Below are 19,044 nucleotides of genomic sequence, written 5' to 3'. Positions count from 1 at the left end.
CCTGTGGCCTTAGAGGTGGGAAAAGTTGGGGAAAGGGGTCAAGGGCAGGCGGCCCAGCAGCAGGCCCAAAGGGATCTGGATTTCTTTATTAACAGACATGAGCACGACCCGTTACAGAAGTTTGTGCTTTCCAAAAAACAGTTACTGAATGTGAAAAAGGGACCCAAGCAAAGAAGGGAGTTGGGGAGGGGCCACCCAAGCCCTGGGTCCCACCCATAGCCCTGACCTGAATCGGGCCTAAGGCCTCCAGCCTGGGACCCGCCCAGCAGGAGGAGGCAGGAAAGGGCTGGGAAGCTGAGCCGCCCCAGCTGGGCCTGCTACTTCCTTAGGGCCAGGTGGGTAGAGGTCAAGAGACGGGCAGGGAGGGGGTCCCAGGGAGCCAGAGCCCGCGAGCCATTTATTGCCATGTTTTCAAATTCGTGCAAAATATCTGAAGCCCTGGACAAAGAATACAAAGTGATATTTTTCCAAGAAACATAAAACTAGGAAAAGATGTGGGGGACATTTTCCCACCAGAGCTCCCCCCTCACCAGGCCCCAAACAGGGTGAGGCCTCCACCCTGGCCAGCTGAGTGAGCAGGGAGGGCTAAGCGCTACAATCTGGACCGGGTGGGGAGGGGATGGAATTTGCAACAACATTTCAACTACCAACGGGAGGAAAACCAGTCAACTGTACAAGTCTCCTATCAACTTTTTTTTAAAAAAAGAAAGAAAAGCTGTAAAAGTCAGGCCCTTTGGGCAAGGAAGCGGCCAAGTCCCCGGACAGGGCCGGGATCGAGTGGGTGCCAGGCGGAGCGTCTTCGAGTACAGGCGCAGCGGGCCATCTGGGCAGAGGCCAGCGCAGGTGGGTGGTCTTGGCAAGGACAGCCTGAGGGTGGGCGCCACTGCTAATCGCCACCCTCGAAGCCCTCCTCCTCTTCCGGGACTGGGTCTGCATCCCAGCAGGTGATGTCAATTTCTATGGTGTTGGGAAAAGAGGGCAGTTAAGGAAATGGCCAGCAGACCCACGGCTGTAGCCCCCTGGGCACTGTGCCCGCCCACACTTAAACCCAGCATCCCCATCCTAATTCTGACCCACCATCCATACCCACACTACCTGGAGGCTTATTGTAGAACACAGGAGGCGGAGCCTTTGCACACAGATCTTCTGATTGGGCGAACTCCTCCTCCTGTGATTGGCTGAAGTACCCCTCACTGGCCTGCGAGGAGGAAAGCACCGGGTTACGGTGGCCCCACCCTGCAAGACTAGGGCTGACCTACCAGGCCTGAGACAGTTTCTCCAGCAACCAGTGATTCCATCCATGGTTACCAAGAAAACAGACACCTGACTTGGGAACAAAAGCAGAGCTGGCCCAGGGAAGGCGAATGGAATACAGCTTCCTCCTAATAATGTGGGTCACAGAGAAAGGGGTACTGCTGCAAGCCTAAAACACTCAGGGTCAGCCCCCTTCTCAAGCCCTGACTTCCAACCCTACCACCAGGCTGCCCTGCCCTACCTGAGTCCCCTCCTTCTGTGTGGTCTCGCCATTGGTCAGTAGGTGGGGCTCCGGCTCGGGCTCCGGCTCCGGCTCCTGATCCAGCTCCTCTAGAGCAGAGGGTGGAGTAGGGGCCTGGGGAGCAGCCAGGGGCACCCCTTCTACTTCCTCCTCTGGGTCACAGAAGGTGGCTGGTGGCTCAGGCAGCTCATCAAAATTGAGGAGACTGGCACAGACTTCACCTGCTGGTGGCAGTGGCTCCTGAGCCCCCTCATCCAGCAGGGGCACCTCCGCCAGAGTGACCTCGGCACCTGAGGGTGCTGTCAGAGCGCTAGGCTCAGCCTGGGGTGCCGAGGCACCATCCCCGTTGTCAGGCCATAGGTCAATGAGGCTGGCAGTGGCAGGGGCGACAGTGTTGGCAACAGCGGTGTCAGCAGCAGCAACGCCATCGGTTTCAATGGCAGCAGCTGCCAGGGTGTCGGCTGCAGTGGTGTTGGCTATGGCAGGCTCTAGAGGGGCAGCCAGGACAGCCTGCTCAGGAGCCACCATGAACATAAAGTCCTCTATGGGGCTGCCTTGCCCCTGGGGAGGCCCCCGTGCCTGCGGGGACTCCTCCACGGGGCCAGCCCAGGCCTCAGGGGCTGCAGCTCTGGCCTCCTTGCTGGTCCCTTCGCCCTCCAGGCCGGGGCCAGGCTCCTGGGTCTCTGTTACAGAACAAATGGAGGAGACAGATGTGACCAGCTCCATCAGCGAAGGCCTGGACAAGCACACTACCTACCCTGTCGTGCACTGAAAATCTGACGACCTCCTGGAAAGAAGGCCTCTATTAATAGCTCCATGCAGAGCACCCTCCAGCACCCACTGGGTTCTGCTGCCCCTTTACCGAGTGTCTGCAAGCCACTCAGCAGCCTTGGGAGGAAGGCCTGGGTCCTACTCCATGGAGAGACACGGAGGCTCAGCGGGTAGGTCTGACTGCCACACCAGGCTCCTCCCTGCCACAGCCACCTCCAGGGCAGTACAGTTTGGGTGATGGGTGGCCCAGGCGCCTGGGGAGTTGTTACCATGGTCGCCTGGGTTTTTCAGCACAGGGACTGGTGAGAGGCCCAGGACAGCTCGGGCCCCTCACTTACCTTGGGTTTGTGGAGGTGGTGGTGGTGGTGGTGGAGGCTGAGAGGACGTGACCTCATCCAGGGCCCGCTCGATCTGCTCAGAGACAGGGGTGGAGGCTGTGCTGGAGTCAGATGGGCTCCGGGTGGGGATGGGGGTGGGTGCCATCCTCCGGTGGCTGTCCAGGTGGCTGCCTGTGGAACAAACCCCCACGGTTAATGAGGGCCAAGAAGCCAGGTGGGACCAGGATTGTACACCTCAGGGCCTGGCCAGCATCTCTTCTCTGGAGTCTGGGTGGGGGGCTGGGAGCTCCCCAGGCTCCCCAGGGTCCAGACCACAACTCCAGACCCTATAAGCCAGGCCCCTGGGGGTCAGTGCCCCTTCAGGGCCAGGGAAAAGAGGCAGGCAGTACCTGCTCTGGGGACAAACACCAGAGATCAGTGGTCAGGCTGGGGAGTAAGGGCAGGGGTGCTGCTGGGAAGTGGGGCCCTTCTTACCCCCCTGCCGAGGCCTGGGGCTGCTACCTACATGGGAGGGAGGAAGAGAGGTTTGGGGTGCGGTGACAGGTGATATAGGGAAAGGGAGTCCGTGGAGGGGAGGAGGAGGAAGAGGAGGAGGAGGAAGGCCCACTGTCTGATGCCTTTATGAAAGGGCAGTACGGACGACCTGCCGAGAGAGACAGACAGAGAGAGAGACAGAGGACAAGAGAGGGTCAGTCTCCCCCACCCCCGCCCCAAGGCCTCACCCACCCCCAGAGCTGGCCCTGGATATCCAAGCTGCCTTTGGCCAGGGCGCACATTCAGCCAAGCTGGGCTACAGCCTCAAGCACCAGCCACAAAAAGCAAGGAGCCTGCCCAACACAGCCAGCCTCTGCAAAACACACACCCATGGACAGCCTGCCCCACCCCCGAAACCCCAGCACAGGCCAAGCACACACAGGGTCAAACACTCAGACCAGCAGACAGAGCAGAAGGGTGCTTCTGGGGAGGCAGAAGCTACAATGAGAACCCTGACCGGGATCCTGGGTGCAGGCTCCAGGGCTGCCTCACATGCACCACAGCCCTCAGGCTGGACCTGGTTTAACCCCAGCAGGGCCACTCCCTACGGCCAGGGGCGTGCCTTAGCCCATGCCAGAGCTGCCTAGATGGCCTCTAGCACTGCCCACTGCTCAGCCAAAGCCCAACATTGACCATCACCTCCCCAGCCTTCTCAGTCCTGCCACCTGGGAGGCAGTGGGTGGGAGCACGCTTGATGAACAACCTTGCCTTCTCCAAGGGTCCTTGGGCAAGGCTTCTCTTCCAGAAAATAGTGTCAAAGAGGCTCAGGGCCAAAACCTGAGTGGGGGTCAGGTGGGGGTGGGACCTGGGACTACCTGGTCTATGATTGAAGGGCGAGGGTACATCGCAGCTGCCCACAGAGGCCGATGCGACTCGTTCCTGCTGCTTGAAGAACTCCCGTGGGTTGTCGGGCCGCTGGGCAATAATGGCCGCTGCCTCCTGGGGGCACAAGGGAAGGGTCAGAGACAGGCTGGCCAGACTGCGGCACTCCCTGATGGACTCACCTGCCCTGAACCCCAGCTCTCACCTCTACCTCCGATTCTGACTTCTTCATCTGGGTCTCTTCCTCTTCATCCCTCCGGTCACCCTGGGGGAAAAAGGGACAGTGTCCTGGGCACCCCCACCAGGAGCTCTAGCCCCACGTTTCCTCCATAATCTGGCAGGAAGAGGCTTGCAGGTGGCACCTCTGCTCCCTTTACCACCATCACACAGCTCCTTCTCTCCATCCACAAGGCCCTCAGCCACCTCATCTCCAGCCTGGACAGATGCCTGGGCACCCAGCTCAGCTCCTCCTGCTCCTTCACCCCAGATCCCCAGTCTTCCAGGAGCACTCCCTGCTTTGCAGCCAACTTTTTTCAAACCTCCTACCCCAGTATCTAGCCAATAGCGCCGTCTGGATTTCAGCCTCGTGACTGAGGCTTCCTCATTAACCTCCCTCCACCCCTGACTTGGCCCACATTTCCCTTCCCCTGCCTGACCTCATCCCTGTCACCTCCCCACCAGCCCCCTTATACCCTGACCTGCCCACACTCCCTGAGATGTAGACCTAGCGTCCTCAGCATGACATAATAGTTGTCATCCCTGGAACATGCATGCCATTTACCACTTGGTATGGGAGATGAACCTCTCTCCTCAGACGCCCAGCCCCCACCCCAGGTCCAACTCTTCCTGCTTCTGGCCTCAGCTTGGGCACTGCCTCCTGGGGAAGAGGTCCGTGGCCCATTCAGGTCCTTTCCTTCTTTGGGTCCCCACCAGGTGTTCTAAGCACACACCACAGGTTACACTGTGTCGGAAACCTCCTGTTTCTGGGGTCAAGTCCCCTACCCTTTGCGGGTGACACAGGATGAGAACTCAGGTCTCTGTGTGTGGCCAGCATGAGGTGGAGTTGGCACATGTCTGCTCAGTTGAATTCACTACACCAAAGCCTCTTCATAGTGCCCCCTGCTGCTCCTGTGGCAAATGGGGCAGGAGGGACTGAGGGGGGACAAAGAGCGGCAGGTGCGGTGGTGAAGCAGCCGGGCTCCTGGTTTTGAGCACATGCATAACCAATAGGGTGCATTAGAATGCCCTTCAGTGTCCCCCTTCAAGAGGGATGTCACTCAAAACTTCGTGACTTCCAGAATGAAGTCTAGACTCCTCTACCTTCCCCAGTTCCCCTGCTCCTCAGCCCACTGGGCTCCAGTCATTCTCCTTGCCTTCCCATAATGAATACCCAACCAGCTTTTGCGGATACTCTGTCCCTGCCAGTATAACCTCCCTAGGTTCCTCTGCTTCGTTTGGGAAAAAAAAAAAAAAAAAAAAAGACCAGAGTTGGTTTCCCACCTACCAACGACGTGAAAAACACCGAGACAAGTTAGGGCTGTGGGCAGGAAGAAGCCGCTGCGCCTGAGCATCTGCAGATACACAGGAGCTCCCGGCAGCCCAGGCACAGAGGGAACTCAGGCAAGAAATGCAAGTCTTATCAGAAGAGAGGAAGCATTTTATAGTTCTAAATTCCAAAGTTCCTCACATGGGATCTTCCTAGAGGACCTGAACTTGTAAGGCCACTACACTGACCTGTCAGAACAGCCACTGTCACTATCACAGGAGCCACACATGAAGGGGTCAGATGGGACTATCAAATAATGGTGCAAGTTCCTTAAGATTGTGCCTCAAATGTTGATAATTAGTGCAAGATAAGTGATCAGCTCAGAGGGGACACTATGCTATTCTTCCTACTTTGTGGGTGTGAAATTTCCTATAAAAAGAAGCTTTTTCAAAAAAAGCCCTTGCTCTGAATGGACAAACTAAATGTGGTATATACAGTGGAATATTATTAGCCTTAAAAAGGAAGGAGACATTCTGACACATGGATGAACCATGAAGAAATTATATCGAGTGAAATAAGCCAGTCACCAAAGGAAAAATTCTGTATGATTCCACTCACGTGAGATACCTAGAAAAGTCAAATGCATAGAGACAAAGTAGATTGCTAGAGGCTAGGGGGAGGGGAGAATGGGGAGTTAGTGTTTAATGAGTACAGAGTTTAAGAATGGGAAGGTGAAAAAAATTCTGGAGATAAACCGTAGTGATGCTTGTACAACGTGAATGTATTTAATGCCACTAAACTGTATATTTAAAAACGGCTAAGATGTTACATGTCATGTTATGTGTATTTTAAAAATAAAATCTTCGGTTAATTTCATCTTGTTCATCTTCACCACCATATTTTTAACACCTGGCACAGGCAGGTGGTGGCAAGGGTTTGTTGAATGAATGAGGCTGGAGCTTACCAACTACACATTACCTCCACCCATCCAGAGGCTGGCGGGATTGGTGACCTATGAGAGCCACTTAATGCCAATGCCTGCAGGGTGTCCTGCCCCCTCCCTCCCAGTCTTCTCCTGTGGATGTGGCACTGAAGCTCCTTTGGGTCCCCAAGGCCCAACATCTGCCCATCATAGTCCCAACCCAGACAAGTACCCCCCACCTCCCGTCCTGAACTATATCGCACCACTGGATGACCTTAATTCAAAGCATGAGGATTTTCAAAGGGCCAATCCACAGGCCCTATGGGACACCCCAATGTTTGAAGGTTCAGACAGCATCGCTGGAACAAGGGGCTGTTCTGAAGGAGACACTGCACACACAGTGTATCGCTCAGAGCACCAGCCAGATTCATTTGTGTGGCTCTTCAGCATTAGTGTTGGGGGACCAGGTCTGCAGCCCTACGTGCAGAAAGCATGTCTAATCCATCTGAGCCCCTCAAGCCAGGCAAGGGAGCCTGGTCAGTGAGGGTCTGGGTCAAGATAGATTTTCCTCTTTCAGACTAAAGTAGAAGCTTCTCCAAGCTTTACTCAGCTCCGGGCCAGACCCCACGTGATTGAGTGGCAGATCTGACCCTTCACGGCAGCCCATGGAGCAGGACCCAGAACACCCAGCACTGTCTCCCCAAGAGGCCCGGGAGCACAGGGCCCACCCTCATCTCCCTGACCAGGAGGCTGGAAGCCCTGGTTAAGAACTTACAAAGATGGACTGCTCATTTAACCGCCTCTTGGCCTCCTCAGCTTCTAAAGTCTGCTGTTTCCTCCTGAAATGATAAGTGAGCCTAAGTGGGCATGCACCCTTACGGAGGGCCCACAAGGACCTGCCTGTGGCAGGGCGGGGCCTGCAGCAGGGCGGGGCTGGGCACACCTGTGCTCTTCAATCTGCTGTTCCCTCTCTCTGTAGCGCCGTTCCCGCTCCTCCTGCTCTTGCCGCTCCTGCTCCATCCGCTCCTGCTCAAATCTGAGCCTCTCATCCAGGGCTTTCTTCCGCTCCTCCTCCTTCCTCAGCTCCTCCTCCTTCTGCAGCCGCCCGTGCCAAGGCAGTGAAGACCCTGAGCCTGGGGTCCCCCTGTCCCACCAGGCCATCCCCAACCCAGGGCCAGTGAGGTCTGGGTTCTGAGAAAACATGAGTCCCCCGGGCATAAGTCTCACTCTTTCAGTTGGGGGAGCACACGGGATGGGACACACTATTGATGGGGGACTTGAGGAGAGAATCCCAGGGCTACCCCATGGGGTCGGGTCAGCTCAGCCTGCAGGCTGGGGTTGGGGTCCACACCTTAGCCTGCTCCCAGAACTGCTCACGGTTAATCCGCTTCATCTCCACAGCTGCGTCAGTCTTCTGGTAGGTGGTGCCCTGCAGAGTCACAGGGCCTGGTATGAGCTCCGAGAGCAGGCTGAGAGCTCCCAGAGTTCCTACCAGAAAAGGCTGAGGACTGAGAGGGCGGGAGGAGGAGAGCCCTGGGCAGGGCCAGCTGGCCTCAGGCACACTGACCACCGGCTCAGCATTCTCATCCTCACGCAGCCGCAGCCGGTGCAGCACAGGGCTGGAGAGCCGTGCCAGACCGTTGGAAAGCCGCTGCCCAATGGCGCCCGCATCTATGTCTTCCACGCTGCTGGCATTCACAATCACATCGACGCCCTGCAGCAAGAAGGTGTGTTCAGGCAGTATGGCTCCCTCCCATCACCACCATCAGCACACAGACCCTGGGTAGCCGGTCCCACCCCGACTCGCACCTGGAAGAATTCAGCCACCTTAGCCACATGGCTGGCACAAGCACATTTTCGGGCATCAGGCACATCTTCACCAACCTGCAAAGTAGCCAACAAAGAGGGGGTTGAGAAAGGACAAGAAAGGACAAGGAGGGCTGGGCTCTCTTCCCAGGGGTAGAGTGGGGTTCCCTCCAGAGGTGTCAGAGGGTGGAGGGTAACTGTTCCGGGGTCTCAGCTCCCTTCCCAGCCCACAGCTGCATACCCAGTTGATGAGCACGTATTTTGGCAGCGCAGCCTGGGAGTCCTTGACGCTGCAGAAGCCGTACATCACCTTCTGGTTTTCAAAATGGCCTGAGAGTTCCTGCAAGCCCCCGTCTGGAGGAATTAGGAGGCATCAGGACTCCCATCTCCTAACCCTTACCCCACCGAGGGCCTGGAACCCAAAGGAAAGGCTCCATTTGTGGGCTCTGCAGGCACAGCCCCTCCCCCCTCTTCCCTCCCAGAGCTCTGTGTTGGTGTGAGAATGAGTGGCAGGCAGGCACTGGCTTTGCCTCTGAGTCCCCAAGGCCTGATTTGGGGTAGGACTGAGGAAATGCTTGTTCTTCACACATCCTCATGACATACTAGTAACTGGTGAGGTAAAAGAAAGCCTTTGGGCTCTAGAGAAAGTGAGGGCGATCCGGGCCATCCCTACCAGGTCCCCTCCCCATAGCTGGGGACTTGGGCTGTGTGACTCCTCCTCTCTGAGGCTGTCTACTCCTTATCAAATAGGAAACAGGCTGCCTCCCTCCCACCCTGGGGAGCTGAGGGATGATCAGGAAGGACACCTGCCGGACAAGTGTGGGTCTGCTGGATGCAGGCAAGGAGGTGACCAGGCGCCAGGTGACCTACAGCCAAGCGGGCGGGGAAGAAAACAACCAGAGGAGCGGGGAGGAAGGGCTGAGAGAAGGCAAAGGAATGGCTGGAATTCTTACCTCCCGATGCTGCAAGCTTGAGGTCATCTGAGCCATCCTCATATGTGTACAGAGCCCTGGGGAGAGGGAGTGGTGGTTCTTAGAACTGTCAAGGCCCAGGCTGCCAATTTTGGGTGGGGACAGCTCTAGGGAGGAGGAGGAGGGACACAGAAGGGGCAGGACAGGAAGGGGGCTCTGCCCCAGCACTCACTGCCTGACAATAGGGCTAGGAACCATTTCTGGAGGGGGGACGCCCTGAGACCTGGTAGAGGGGCGCCTGGGTTAGGTGGGGAATAAACAATGGGGGTCGGGTAGAAATCACTGTCCATGCGTCACGTCCTGGGAGCTCTGGTCCTGGCAGCCTACAACTCAGCCAGCGGGTGTGACATGGAGATTCCAAGGCGATGGTTCCTTGGTTACTGTTCCCTGGCTACCATGCTCCTCATCCCCCATTGGCTGTTGCCAGGCGTGTGTCTGGGTACCCACGGCCCCTCCCCTCACAGCAGGAGAAGGGGAGGAGAAAGAACCTGGTGCTCACTCTGATCAGGGCATCCCCTGGTAACCATGGCAACCCAGCGACTGGCACATGCCGGGCCCACTCCAACTGCAGTCTCCTCAACACAAAGGACCCCAGGGACACACCCTCAGCCTTGCTCGCTGCCTCACTGAAACGTGGATGCGGTCACCCAGATCCCTCTTGCCCAGACCGCCCGGTGATTTTGCTCTTCCTGGTCTTCCAGCCCCTAGGCCACCTCTGCTGCCGCTGAGGCCCGGGCCTCCTGGGACTGCCAGCCTCTCCTTTAGCCTTAGCTTCACCAGAAAGCTGACTGAGCAGCCTTCCTAGCTTTTTTCCTCTCTCCTAGCTTTTCCTCCCAAGTGGCAGTGGCACAGCATCCACTTCACAGAAGGGAAGGCAGAGATGTCTGCTCCTGAGGACCCCCTTGGGGAGAACAGGCCTGGGGCAAGGAAGGGCCTTGTTCCAGAGGCTCCAGAGGGCTCAGTCCCTTCCCCATTTCCCTATTGCCAAGGCAGAAGGCAGGGGACTGGGAGGGTGGTGGGAGCACAAGCGGTCTGGACAAGAGAAAGGGAGAGTCAGTGGGGACAACGGGGAGAGGCGGAAGAAAGAGAAGACAAAAAGAAAGGGATAAAGAGGAAATGAAGGAGAGAGGAAGGGAAGGGAAAGAAAAAGAAGGGAGAGAGGGAGGAAGCAGGAGAGCAAAAAGGAGGGCCTGCACAAGTCACTGCTAAGGACACACACACACACCCCAATTCCCAGGATCCCTCCCTCATGAAAGGGACACAGGTGGGCTGTGAGGCGGGGAGCTCTTGCTCCAACTGTTGCCCGGGCCCCCTTGCTGGCAGCTGCTTCCCAGAACAGCTGTCCCACCACCTGTCCGGCTGCCCTAACCCACCACTGGGAACAAAGGGCCCTCAGAGAAGCAGGGTCTGTCCTTCCCAATTCCACAGATGAGAAACTGAGGCAGAACTCCGAGACCCTGGTCCCCAGACACTGCCTTAGGCAGCATACTGCCCAGGGATGAATGTCAGCCTCTCGAAGGCTCTGTGGGCCCTTGCTACTCCCAGGAACGCCTGCCCTGCCCCTTCCGTCCTCAGTCCTTGCCTACCTACTCTCAGGCATCTTTCTCACTCCGGCCACAGCCCTGATCAGGCAGAAACCACATCTACGTTCAAGGGCTTCAACAGGCCTTCGGTCCTGGGCTCTACCCACCTGCCCTTCCAGCTGGACCTCTGCATCCACACCACACGCCTGGGTTAACCTCAATGGCTCCCTGATGCCGAACGCAGTTCTGAATATTTCCCACTCTGGAGACTGTGTGTACACGGTTCCCTTCGCAGGAAGGCTAGGTCTGTTTCTCCACCCATGCCCACCCTTGGCAGAAATCCCTCGGGGTCCTGATGCCAGATCGCCAGGAAGCTGTGCGCCGCCCCACACCACTTAGCACATCCCAGCAGGGATGGAAGAGGCATCTGAGCCCGCCCCAGATCTCACTACACCAGTGCTTCTCACATACATCAGAGGCAGCCTGGGCCCGGACAGCACAAGCAATCAGGAGTGGGGGAACCGGGACTCTACACATCTCACCAGCTCCAGCCCCTGGTGACAGACATTGCCTTGAACCTAAGCTTCGTGAAGGCGGATATCTGACTCAGTCAGCCAACACACTTCACTCTCTGGGTTCAGGATCCAGCACACAATAGCACCAGTAGGTATTTGTAATATTGACACAAGCTCTGAGAAACCATCTAGGCCAGAGAAACTGGAATGAGGTAGGACCCGGAATATGGCAGCTCCAAGGAGAAATGCTGGGGTCAGCTGAGGCGAGAGGCTGAGGGCAGGCAGAGCCCTCAAGACAATGGCACTCTCAGATATTAGAGATGGAAGAGCCCTGGATGTCCCAGGTATGGTTGAGCCCAATTCCCTCTTCTTCTTTTCTTTTGTTTCTTCTTCTTATTTTTTTTAAAGTTTTTATTGAGTTGGGAGAGAGAGGAAGGGAGAGGGAGAGAAACATTGATGAGAGTGGAGCACTGATCGGCTGCCTCCTGCATGCCCCCTACTGGGGATGGCGCCTGCAACGGAGCATGAACCCCAATGGGGAATCGGTGCATGGGAAGGCACTCAACCAACTCACTACACTAGCCAGGGGCCCCTCTTCTATTTTCAAGAGGATCAGAGAGGAATGAATTCTTGTGTGGTCACACTGAGTCATGTCACATCCAGGGCAACACTGGCTCTTCCTGGGTCCCCTGTCCCCGTGACTGGGCAGTGGTCCATTTCAAAAGAAGTGAGCTCGCCCCACCACCCTCACCACTCAGAGGCCAGGAAAGGGAGAATAATGACAAGCCCCCTTTCCCCAGGCAGCAGTTTTATCCAAGACACCTTCCTCTGGCCTCTGAGTACAGGTTCTGCTCCTAAGTCCTGAGACCCCACTGTATCCCTAGCTCAATGCCGGCAGCTGGGGGCATTCATGCCCCCCCCCCACACACACTGTAGGATGTCATTTCCACCCCTTTTTACAAAATGCTATCTAGGCCCTTGGGAGTGAACAAATGTGTGCACATGCAAGGGTACATGTGTGCATCTGTGTGTCCCACACAAAACCCAGATGGGAAGTGACGCACGCCAGTGATGAATAACTAGTTTTGGCCACATGGATACTGTTCGGTGACGGGAGCTCAGGGCTCTACTGAGCAGGAGGTGGGCCAGCAGTGGTTTGTGGTCCTGCACTGGGCCCCCAGAGTTCTGCTTTTGGGAGGTTAGGGGCAGTGATATGGTGGTAGACAGTACCCCTAGACTGAGGGCGAGGGGGGCATTCTGAGATGGACCACGCCCCTCCCCAGGCAGGGCCCATAATATCCCAAGGCCAGTTCCTCCACCAGGCCAAGCTGGCCACTTGCCCTGAACTCCTCCCATGATCTCAGCCCCCAGGAGCAGGGCTGGGACAACGGGCTGGCCGGCTACCCACTTATGCTGGCCTATGCTGGCCTCTCCTATGACTGACCTACAGAACATGGGAGCTTGTCTCCCGAGTCCATCTCTCCAGGCAGGCCTGGCTACCGGCCAGTGCTGCAGTGCTGTGGCATGGACGCCTGGCCACTCGTCCCCTCCTCCGGCCCCCAGGTCAGTATTCCTACCGGAATGCCCTCCCTACTTGGGTAAAGCCAGCCAAGTGAGGTCCCTCAGGCCTGCCCTCACTCCGTGCCTTGGTATCCTGCCGGCCAGCGGGAGTAGAGGTCTGGGAACAGAATGAGCACCTCACCCAAGAGATGAGTATTTGGGGGTGAATGATTCCGGAATGGGGCAGTGTGGAACCCCTTGGCTTTCTTTCCACCCAGAGCAGGTGGTCCACCCCGCCCAGCTCAAGCTGGAGACAATAGCTGTGGACGGGGAGAGGGCAATCCCGCTCCTCCCCCACCAGGGAGCTGAGAGCCCCTTGCACTGGCCGCGGGGCCAAGGGTTCAGATCTGCTCAGCTCCTCATCCCTTCCTGGGGGCTCCCTCCAGGCTTGTGCGCCTGAGGGCTTCCTCCCAGGGTCCCCAGACGGCCCTCTCGGCAGGCAGTTCGGCCCCCTTGGCATCTCCCAGTCCAGCTGCCCGATCCCTGAAATCCCTTCACCCTGCCCCCTCCGCGGCCCCGGAGAACGGGAGTCCCTGGGCTGTTGCCATGTGGCCATGAACATCTTTCCATCACACCCCAACTCCGAGAGGCCCCCCCGGTGGGCGGGGCACCGGCCCCTAGCCCTCTCCGCTCCTCCCCCGCCCCAGCGTTCCTTTGTGCTGCGGCCATCCGTCCGGGCTGGGCAGGGCAGGGCAGGCTGAGCTGGCTCCGCTAGCTGGGTCCCCGCCCCGTCCCCGCCCGGCCCGTGCCCGCTCGAAGGTAGCGAAGGTGCCCTTGGCCGGCCTTGCACACCTGTCCCCCGGGCCCGGGCCGGGGGATGGGCTCCTGCCGGGCCACGAGCCCGGGCCACACGTCCGGACCCCGCGTCTCTCCGGCCCGCGTCCGGCCACCTCTCCCACACCGCTCCGGGGGCGGCCTCGGGCGCTCGGGGCCGGCAGCGCCCCGTCGGGACCCCCGGCCCCTCCCCCGGCGCGCACAAAGGCAGCCCCTTTCGGAGCTCCCGGGCCGCTGCACCATTTCGGGGTCGCCCCCACCTTTCCCGCAGCCGAGCGGCGGGCAGATGGAAACAAAGGCGCGGCGGCGCGGGGACAAAGGGGCCGGCGGGGGCGGGGGCGGGGGGCTCACCAGTCGGCTGCGCTCTCCTCCCGGATCACCTCCTCGTACGCCGCCAGCAGCTCCAGGCGGTGGCCGCTGAAGCTGACGCCGGCCATGCTGCGGGGCGGACTGAGGCCGAACGACAGATGCACAGACGGACAGACAGAGGAGGAGGGAGGGGAGGAGGGAGTCACCGCCGTCGCCGCCTCGGAGCCTCTGCAGCGCTGCGAGCGGAGAGAGCCAGCGGCCGGGGGAAGGGAGCCGGCCGGCGGGGGGCGGGGGGCGCTGGCTCCGCCCGGCTTGTCCCTCCGCCTCGGTCCTAGCGCCGCCCCGGCCCGGCCCAGGGGGAGGTCCGCCCCCCCTTCCCGGCCTGCCTCGGGCGCCCCCGCGCCCCTCACCCAGCGCCCTTGCGCCCGCGCAGATCTGCCCCTCCGCTCTCCAGGCCTGTCCCACCCGCGTCCCAAACCCTCACCTCCCGTGGCCCCAGCCCAGGTGCTCACTCTCTGCCCCAGCCCCAGCCCCAGCCTCACCAACTCAGTTTCATTCTTATCAGCTCCCGGTCCCAATCCCACATCCACTCACTTCAAGCCGGCCCAGACCCATCCCTTGCTTAATTTCTCTCTATCCGGGCCTCATCCCCATCCCTGCTCCACCCCTACCCCCAGCCCCCAGCCACAAAGCACACACCCCCATCTGCTACCCAGCCCCACCTCTAAAAGGCCCATTCCTAGTCCACCACGGTCACTATCCATTGCCATCTGCATCCCAACCCCAAATCCAGCCCCATTTCTTCCCATCCCAGCAGCTCCAGCCTCATTCCCAACTCCACGCTTAACATGCACCTCCCCCCCTCCCCCAATTCACGAATCCCCATTCCTAGCTGCACCCTCCTCAGTCCAGCCTATCCTGTTCCCATTCTGATCCCAGTTCCCAAACACACCCCTCCATCCCGGCCTCCTTGACCATTCCCAGCCCCCGCTCACATCATTACCCCAGCATTGCCATCCCCTTCCACCACCTCTGCCCCACCCCTACGCGGAGCCCCCCTCCCGACCAGCTGCCTCCTGGGCCCTGGAACCAGCCAGGGAAATCCTTTGCCTTGTCCCTGAGCCTCAAGCCTCCCAGCATAGACTTCCTTCTGGAAGTAGCATCTGACTTCTGAGTTGGCCAAGAGGAGTAAGAGAGTAAGTAGCGTGTGATTGGTCTCCAGCAGCAGTTCCCAGTGCTTGAGAGAACAACCCTCTTAAAATTCAAAACATTTTCCCAGACCCCTGCCTGGGAAACTCTGTGCCCACTATGCCCATGGACCCCTGGCCCTGGCAGTTTCTCCACAGCCCACACTTGGAACAAGGTCCGAGGATTTGGGAGAGGGAGGAGACCCCCCCGCAGGACTAAAGGGAACTGGGACAAGTAGGCAGAGGGATGTTGGGCCTCAGCCTGAGGCACACAGCTGTTGAGGGATAATGTCTGCATGGGAACCCACGTCACTGCAGCACACCGCATGCCCTCGTCACTTCCCCTTCCACATGTCGCGGCTAGCCTGGCCTGGAATTTAGTCAGAGTCGCTCCCCAGGCCATAGCCAGCTAGAGGGTGTAGGGCAGGAGTCAGGGAGTAGGTGTCCTGGACAAGGAGGAAGTGTATCCCGTGCAGTAGCATCCATGGTCAGGCATCCTTGTTACATAAAATTCCTTAAGGCTGAGAGACTGAAGAAAGAGGCTGACAACTACATTATATTACGAGTTTATTAAGGGAACTTACAGATGGGATGCATCTTGGGCGGCGGCAGGATGAGGTGGGTACCCTGTGTGCCGAGGGACAGACACTAAGGGGTTACTCATACAGGAAAGGGCAGGATGGATGGGGTATTAGGGTGTGACCCTCCCCAGATAAGAGGAAAATGCTTGCTTGTGGGCAATGGTCTATTCCAGGAACCAGGACAAAGTGAAGCATAGGGGAGCGTTGATCGGACAGTCTCTGAGGGGACTCATGGGAAGTGACCTCTGTTCTGGCCCTGATCTAGCTGGTTCCAGCCTGAGGGTCCAGCAGCAGTCACCTCATTGAACAGTCAGAAAGCCAAGGGGTTCAGTGACTGATCTGGAATCGTTAGGAGGCTCCACGGGGGGCTGAGCTGGCAGGATGTGGGCCTAGAGCTGGCTGAGGGGTGTCTTTGCCAATGATGGGGAGAGCCTCCTGAGAAAAAAGCCAGCACTGAGGAAAGTCACGCAGAGAGATGAATAGAAACTCCTAATAACACCCATGGTACCAGATCCCACCAAGTCTGAAGTCATTAACCTTTTCAGTTAAATGAGATAAATTCTCCGTTTCTAATGAAACTAGTTTGAATTGCAGTTGAGAGAGTCCTTCTTGATCTACTCAGTCCCCAAGTAATGGTCACTTTTGTCCGTGGCAAGGTGAGTTGACCTTCTAGTCCAGGGGTCCTCAAACTTTTTAAACAGGGGGCCAGTTCACTGTCCCTCAGACCGTTGGAGGGCCGGACTATAGTTTAAAAAAAAACTATGGCCAAAACCGGTTTGGCTCGGTGGATGGAGCGTCGGGCTGCGGACTGAAGGGTCCCAGGTTCGATTCCGGTCAAGGGCATGTACCTGGGTTGCGGGCACATCCCCAGTAGGAGATGTGCTGGAGGCAGCTGATCGATGTTTCTCTCTCATCGATGTTTCTAACTCTCTATCTCTCTCCCTTCCTCTCTGTAAAAAATCATTAAAATATATTTAAAAAAAAAAAAAAACTATGAACAAATTCCTATGCACACTGCACATATCTTATTTTGAAGTAAAAAAACAAAACGGGAACAAATACAATATTTGTGTTTGCATGTGGCCCGCGGGCCGTAGTTTGAGGACCCCTGTCCCCCAGGCTTTGATTGGCACCCAGGCTCGTCCTGGTGCCCCCCCTGAGCACTCTGTAGAGACCCCACTGCACAATGGCCCCATCTCCCAAGTTCTCCTCAGGCTCCCAGCAAGCTGCTTGTCCTCTCAGCTCCCCTGGAACTCTACACGCGCCCCCCTCCCCCCCTGCACCACCACCAACTGGGGAGGAGCCCCACCTCCACTCTCAGGGTTGGCTTTGGACTCAGTGTGGCTGCTGCGCCCCTTAGCCCACGGCCTCAGCTCCCTTCCCGTCGCATGGCCGCATGGAGGGCTCCTTGGGGCTGTGTGCATCTGTGTGTGTTCCAAGGCCGGCGGTACTGAGACAGCACCAGTCACCAGTTCCTGCCTCTGTTCTCTGCACCTGGTGAAACAGTTGCTTGCCCTCCACTGCCTCTCCCTGCTGACTTCAAATGCACTCCAGCCGCTCAGAGCTGGAAAAAGCCTCTCTCCTGCTGGCTGTCTTTCCAGTTCCCACTCAGACCCCGCCCTGGGCTCTGCCCCCTCAGCTGGGGAGACTGATCCCCAAGGGTGCTAATGGCCCCCCTGCCTGACGCCGGGACATTTCCCAGTCACCACCGCCCAGCCTGCACCCAGCTTTGGAACACCGTGATCCCTGCGATTCTGTGGGGACAGGCTGAGGTGCAGTGCGGAGCAGACCCTCTGATGCTTGGCCCCGCAGACCTGGGCCATTCTGGCTGGTGGTTCTGGACAGGCTGCTTTCCCTCTCTGAGCCTCCCGTCCCTTACCTGAAACATGCCATTGATGTGATTTCTCTTAAGTGCATTTTGAGGATTAGATGAAATTGAGTGATTGCTCTGTGGGTGCTGGCAGAGGTGACCATTCAGAACAGGTACCCCATGCTTGCTTTTACTTCCTTCCATCTAGGCGAGCCCCTCTTTCTGAGGTTCAGCCTCAGCTCTCTGCTCTTCACTTTCCCCTTACATTCTCCCACCTTCCCTCTTCCCAGTTTCCCCCCTCCACCCCTCTTGGCACTCAGCTGAGTGAGTAGCCACCACAGCCCAGCCTTCAGAGAGCTGTCTGCACTCTCTTGTCTGCACACTCCTTCTACATCCTCCCCCCTCCGCCTTGTCCCTCTAACCCAGGCAGTGGCCCAGCTCTCAGCTAAACTGATCTGGCCAAATGTTACCTTGTTGCGAAACGCCTTTGGACGCCTGGCTTATCTGCCTGCTTGACACTGTTGGCAGTTTCTGGAAACACTCCTGCCCAGCCCCAGCCACCCCACCAGACCACCAGGCCGACAGGCCCACAACTCTCGTCTTTGGCGGCTCCTGCTTCCTCTGCCCAGAGCTGTGATGCTGGTGCTTCCTGGGCTCTCCTCTCTTATCTATGCTGGGGCCCTGGCTGGCCTCACACTGCACTTGGCCTACGTTTATTATTTTTTTAAATGGGATTTTAAAAAGAAATCTTAGTTGCCAACATTAAAAAACCAGATTTCACATAAAGGTCTGGATCTCTGGATGCTGTTAATAAACTGGCAGATCAGGCCACAGCTGGCATTACCATGTGGCAGCGCGAGGCTGAGGCGGAGGGTGGCTGCCTGGGAGAAGCCTCTCCCCAGAGGACTCCCAGCAGCACTCACCATCCACCCCTGTGATCTTACTCGCTTGTATCCATGGAAACCAAGTGTGGACTGAGGGCTTCATGGTTCAAGAGAAATGGTAGAGAATACATTTCACTGTGGAAGTGGAAGATACTGTTTAATATGCTCCGGACGTCTGTGTTGAAAGAAAACCCGTATCCCTCCTGCTTCTCTCTTGGTAGACCTGCCTGGGTCCAGCTCCCAGCGTCCACAGGCATCAGTTAGAAACACCTGTGATGACTGCCCCAGACCTGTCCCAAGCTCATTCCAGAACTGAACCCAAGGTGAATCCAGACTTGAATCTTCAGCTGCTCCCTGAATGTCTCCTAAATGTTTCACAGGCACCTCATTCAGTCTTTCAGCAAACATTTTTTGGCCTTCCACTATGCGCCAGGCACTGACAAGACACCATGAAAATAACACAGGAAGCCCTGTACCCATTGCCCAGGGTCCTCAAGAGAATAGACCCTTCTCTTCTCTTAAAGGGGAGGGGCCCAAGTTATGGAGAACACCAACTTCAGATGTTCATGCCAAGGAGCCTGAAGGACAGGTGGCCGTGGATATGCTGCGTGGTCCTGGCCTAGTTTGGGCCCTCTCTTCAGTCCCTTTCCAGTCCAGGCTTCGGGCCGGAGAGATGACAATCCCCCTAGGGTGGTGGAGGGCACCAGTAAGAAGCAAGAGCCCCCACATAGGTAAGGCCGACGCCAGAGTCTCCAG

At 57.7% G+C, this 19,044-nt stretch overlaps 1 protein-coding gene across 2 annotated transcripts; it reads right to left on the bottom strand.

Moving 5' to 3' along the window:
* Window positions 1–69: 69 nt before the first annotated feature.
* On the bottom strand, window positions 70–14,126 carry DBN1 (drebrin 1). Of its 2 annotated transcripts, XM_059698179.1 has the most exons (15): window positions 13,869–14,126; window positions 9,128–9,183; window positions 8,416–8,528; window positions 8,178–8,252; window positions 7,936–8,082; window positions 7,720–7,797; window positions 7,312–7,463; window positions 7,144–7,207; window positions 4,166–4,225; window positions 3,954–4,077; window positions 3,110–3,247; window positions 2,605–2,775; window positions 1,496–2,178; window positions 1,096–1,198; window positions 70–957 (listed from the first exon to the last, which is right to left on the bottom strand). In XM_059698179.1, exons 1-15 carry the CDS (start codon window positions 13,952–13,954, stop codon window positions 887–889), a joined length of 2,121 nt encoding a protein of 706 aa, XP_059554162.1. In that variant the 5' UTR covers window positions 13,955–14,126; the 3' UTR covers window positions 70–886. The 2 variants fall into 2 exon arrangements, with proteins under 2 accessions (XP_059554162.1, XP_059554161.1); XM_059698178.1 differs by lacking the exon at window positions 3,110–3,247 and having other exon boundaries at window positions 13,869–14,123.
* Window positions 14,127–19,044: the final 4,918 nt, after the last annotated feature.

This window comes from Myotis daubentonii, chromosome 5, assembly GCF_963259705.1.
Source record: "Myotis daubentonii chromosome 5, mMyoDau2.1, whole genome shotgun sequence".
Taxonomy (NCBI): Eukaryota; Metazoa; Chordata; class Mammalia; order Chiroptera; family Vespertilionidae; genus Myotis; species Myotis daubentonii.
The sequence above is the reverse complement of the archived record's forward strand: the minus strand, read 5'-3'. Positions and strand labels throughout refer to the sequence as shown.